This window comes from Sardina pilchardus, chromosome 23 (genome assembly GCF_963854185.1).
Source record: "Sardina pilchardus chromosome 23, fSarPil1.1, whole genome shotgun sequence".
NCBI classification, from domain to species: Eukaryota; Metazoa; Chordata; class Actinopteri; order Clupeiformes; family Clupeidae; genus Sardina; species Sardina pilchardus.
The window spans coordinates 24,517,929-24,522,928 of NC_085016.1; the positions used below are offsets into that span (position 1 = coordinate 24,517,929).

The following is a 5,000-nucleotide window of genomic DNA, read 5'->3' on the forward strand; positions in this document are numbered from 1 at the left end:
CAGTGTTTTTTGTGTGTGTGTCTAATAATGACCGACCATTCTTCCAGTTCGCCCAGTATGGATCCAAATATGGACAGCTCAGTTTAGCTTCAGTCCCTAAGGGCTAATCACGTCAAATCCTGCTCCCGTCCGGTGCAAATCTGGGGCAAAAGGGCAAACAAATGACCATTATCCCAACACCTGTCTCCACAGCTTTATGTCTCTGCATATGTCTGCTGTGTGTTCTATATGTTACCACATCTGCAGATAAGCAGTGTGTGTGTGTGTGTGTGTGTGTGTGTGTGTGTGTGTGTGTGTGTGTGTGTGTGTTTGTGTGCAAGTGGGTGGGGTAATCTGGACACCTCACTGCCGTGTGTTCCCCTTTGTGTCTTTACAGCAGACACACACACACACACACACACACACACACACACACACACACACACACACACACACACATAGTACACACAGGTCAGCACCCTTTCATCTGGGTGATCAATGGTAGTGTATTGAGGTGAAATTAATTGAAATGATCTGTGTGTTTAATGGTGTGTGATAATGAAGGTGCTTGCTGACTGGTTTAAGAAAGGCATACTAAACTCTCCCTCTCCCTCCATCCCTCCGTCCCTGTGCAGAACGAGAGTAGAGAGACACTGCTGGGCTTCAACATGGTGAACTACCGCGCCTGTAAGAACCTGTGGAAGGCCTGTGTGGAGCACCACACCTTCTTCCGCCTGGACCAGCCGGTGCCCCCACAGAAGAACTTCTTTGCACATTACTTCTCCCTGGGCTCCAAGTTCCGCTACTGGTGAGAGCACCTCCCTCTGGTCTGGGGTGGACTACCTGCCCCGCTCACCTGTTAAGGTTGCACTAAAGCAATTCTCATTACCTTTTTAATGCACAAGTTTAAATGTGTGATTTGTTGGATCAATATTATGATTGATCGCAGGAGAATATGTGAAGCATGTCGATCTACTCACCTTTGTGTAGAATGTAGAGCCCCTGTGTAGGGTCCTTAAAAACCCATAAAGAACGGCGCCCAGCGGACACGGCGTTGAGCGGTGTGGGCTTGACGCGCAGGATTTGAGAACCGGTTTCTAACCCTGTGCGGCTGCCGCGCGGCAGACGTTTCTAGTGGCCTTTGCTCTGTTAAAAACAGCAGAGGTCTAATTTTTTTTTCTTGTCGTGTCACTCTGTGTAAATGTCAAGTGAGCGCCGCCCTTAATTCTTCAGTAGAGGACTTTTGAATGTTCTCACTGAAGGTTCTGTTCCGCAACAATACGATTCTAAAATTCCACGTTCAATTTAGTGAACCCAGATATGCTTTAGAACATTCCGTTTCCAAAATTCCCATCCCGCCAGTGTGATGGTGCTGGCTGAAGGGTGAATAACAAAACACATTTTTAAAAGCTAAGGTCTCTTCATAAGTAATCATTCTGTAAGTAAATAATGAAGAATAAGACGCTTGATCTGCAAGGAGCATCAGTCTCTTTGGCCGCGTTCAGACTGCAGACGAATCTGATTCATATCTGATTCCTTCTCATATCCGATTTTTAGGGCTGACTGTTCACACAGCCTTTAGCAAGTGTCCAAATCGGATATGGCTCTGTTCAGACTGAGTCACATCTCTGACAGATCTGACAGGTTGCGGTAGCAGCGAAAACAAACATTTCTACCATCAGGAGGAAATACTTGCTAATTTGGTGTGATTAAACATAGAACAATACAACTAGGTGAGTGTTCATTGAATGCATGCATACGTGTGCGCATTTGCGCGACAGAAACCGAAACTAATTAGTGGCAAGCTCCGCTTCAAACTGTTGGAAGGCTATTTAATTATTTTACGGCATTTAATAGAACAATGTGGATTCTTGCAACTTCCATAGAAACAGAGCAGAGACTGTTAATGCTCTATTTAGCATTGAGTATTGTCAAGTCACGTTTAATATAACATGGTCAAAAGACATAGCCGTAACGTTGCTCCACAACTAGAAATAGGTGGGCGGTCACGCACGTAAAGTCACGTCACGGACAGTCAAATCCGATCTGAGTGTTGGGAGCTGTTCAGACTGAGACGCATCTGTCCATATCCGATACGAATGCGATATGAAACTACCTCCTGATGTGGTTTGCAAAAATCGGATTTCATGTGACCTGTCACTGTTCAGACTTCAAAAGTGACATCCGATACAAATCTGAATGGGCTAAAAAATCGGATTTTGGCTGGCAGTCTGAACACAGCCTTTGATGCAGAGCTGAGCCCTGGAGAAAGGCCAGCTGGCCAGCTGTTTCTGTAATAGTATATTTGCATTGAGTGCGCTGCGTGTTGAGGTAGTGACTATGGCCCCTTCTCAACCTCTCTCCTCAGTCCTCGATCCTCGGTCCTCTGGCTCGTTCCCACTGATCTATAAAGAACACTGGATAGACTATCCCATTGTTGCCACCCCATCATTCTTTATCTAGATCAGTGGGAACGAGTCGGAGGACCGAGGAAGGAAGGGAGGATAGATAAGAGGAATGAGAAGAGCCCTATGCTAACGAGAGATGGGGGGAGGGGGCTGGGGGTCTTGTCTCCTCTTGATGGATATGAGAGTTTGAGTAATTGGGGACTCTGGGGGAGGTGACCCGAGCTGTATTGGCTTTAACCAGTTAGCTGCAAGTCTGCTGTGGTCATCGTTGGTCGTATAGCATGTGCAGCTACTGTAAGGCAGTTGATGCTAAAATTGGGTTCCACAATATTGGAAATCCACACCCATTTGCCCCATCTTCATTTGGGTATGCTAGCATAGTATTGAAATGAATGGGAACGTTTGTAGGTGTATTTCTTACCTGTATGGATGTAGGGCAGGGATGGCAACAACTAGCCGATGCAAATGCAATGGTACAATTGATGGTGTGATTTGATATTGATGATTAAATTGGCTCTTCACGATGCTGCTGCTGAAAGCTAATGTTTCTGTTGACAATGCTTACGTTGCTGTTTATGGTACTGATGTGGAGGTCATCACTAATGCCGCCACTGACAAGCCAATGCTAGCCTTGCAATTGATGCTACTACTAATGCTTCTGTTGATTTTAGCCAATGCTAATTTTGCTTTGGAAATGACTGCTAATGCTGCTGTTACTGTAGCTATGCTAATAGTGCTGCTGCTTTGTTTTTGCTAATGCTGCTGCTGTAGCTATGCTTTTGCTACTACTGTAGCTATGCTAATTGTGCTGCTGTAGCTATGTTAATGCTGCTACTGTATGCTAATAGTACTTTTGCTGTAGCTATGCTAGTGCTGTTACTGTAGCTTTGCTAATGGTGCTGCTGCTGTAGAGGTTACTGGTGCTGCTACTGTAGCTATGCGGATGGTGCTGCTGCTGTAGCTATGTTAATGCTGCTACTGTAGCTATGCTAATACTACTTCACCTATGCTAATGCTGTTACTGTACTGTATGGTGCTGGTGCTGCTGTAGCTATGTTAATGCTGCTACTGTAGCTATGCTAATACTGTTACTGTAGCTATGCTAATACTACTTCACCTATGCTAATGCTGCTACTGTACTGTATGGTGCTGGTGCTGCTGTAGCTATGTTAATGTTGCTACTGTAGCTATGCTAATACTGTTACTGTAGCTATGCTAATACTACTTCACCTATGCTAATACTGCTACTGTACTGTATGGTGCTGGTGCTGCTGTAGCTATGCTAATGCTAATGCTGCCGCTGCTGGCCCCAGCCTCTGGAGCAGTGTGGGCTGGCTGGCAGTGTTGCATAACCAACCCATATGTTCAAGAAGCCGTTACACAACCGCCATTTATCCCAAATGCACACACAGACACACACACACAGACACACACACTTGCCCATGCATCTTGGCACTCTTTTTGCAGCATGATGCTCATTTATTCATTTGTGTAAACTAATGAAATCTTTAGCCTTAGACACACTTGGGGGCACACACTCACACACACACACACACACACACACACACACATTTCCATACAGACATGTGATGTAGACCTCATTACTAATGAGTTTCATCTTACGTTCACATGTGCACACACACTTTTTTCTCATCTCCCATTGCACATTATTGCATAATGAAGATCCAGTGTGGGTCCATGTAGAGGGATCAGATGCCGGTGCCAATGAATCATGCTTGTGTGCTCACACACACACACACACACACACACACACTGAATCATGCCTGTGTGCTCGCTGGGAAAACGCCTCTGTCAGCAGCGGCGTGAGTGTGGGCGTTCTCCCATGATCCTTTGCTGCCCTGCGGGCCACTGTGTGTGTGTGTGTATATGCGCTCCCTTAAGCCCATGGCACTCCAGCTCGTCTAGATCTCCATCTTTGACCCACACAGACGGCACACACCCAGGTGCCGGCCTCCTCTGGCCCTGTTGTGGCCCAGCCGTGGGGTCCATTTGTCACCCAGAAGTACTTTCGGTTTGCTGCATAAGCGGTCGTAGGGTAGTGGCTAGGGAGCTGGTCTAGAAATAGCCAGAAAGGTTGTGGGTTCAATTCCCAGCTCTCTTTGAGTTGCTCTGGGGAGACTGGCCCTTGTAGTGACGCTTGTAAGGCGCTTCGGATAAAAGCGTCAGCCTCGTGAATATGTAAGTAATTAAGTAAACAAGTATGGGTGTGTCTCCTACGTGCTTTTTAAATCAATTTAAGTATCCAGTAGTAGGCATTCTTTTTAGGGGCAGCCGTGGCCTACTGGTTGGGGCTGTTGAGCAGGCAGCTCACTGCTCTGGGTTAGTGTGTGTTCACCTCACTGTGTGCTGTGTGTGTTCACTAATTCACGGATAGGGATAAATGCAGAGACCAAATTTTCCTCATGGGATGTAAAAGAAAAAGAGTATACTATATACTTAAACTTATGTATTTATTTATGAATATACTACTTCAATGATGTCTGGCACTTGATAAGGACTTCACTTAATTTCATTGTATCTGTTACAATGACAAATAAAGATATTCTGTCCTATTTTATTCATAGTTTTTTAGTTTTCTGACTACAAATAAAA

The 5,000-nt window shown here is 45.4% G+C and overlaps 1 protein-coding gene across 4 annotated transcripts in view; it reads left to right on the forward strand.

Annotated features, from left to right (window-relative positions):
- The window catches only part of LOC134071433 (tyrosine-protein phosphatase non-receptor type 4-like), an 82,270-nt gene that overhangs the window by 48,090 nt on the left and 29,180 nt on the right, over positions 1-5,000 (forward strand). For all 4 annotated transcript variants that reach the window (XM_062528147.1, XM_062528146.1, XM_062528149.1 and 1 more), the window contains exon 12: positions 615-787. In XM_062528147.1, coding sequence (XP_062384131.1) covers positions 615-787 — 173 coding nt within the window. The remainder of the gene's footprint in view (positions 1-614; positions 788-5,000) is intronic.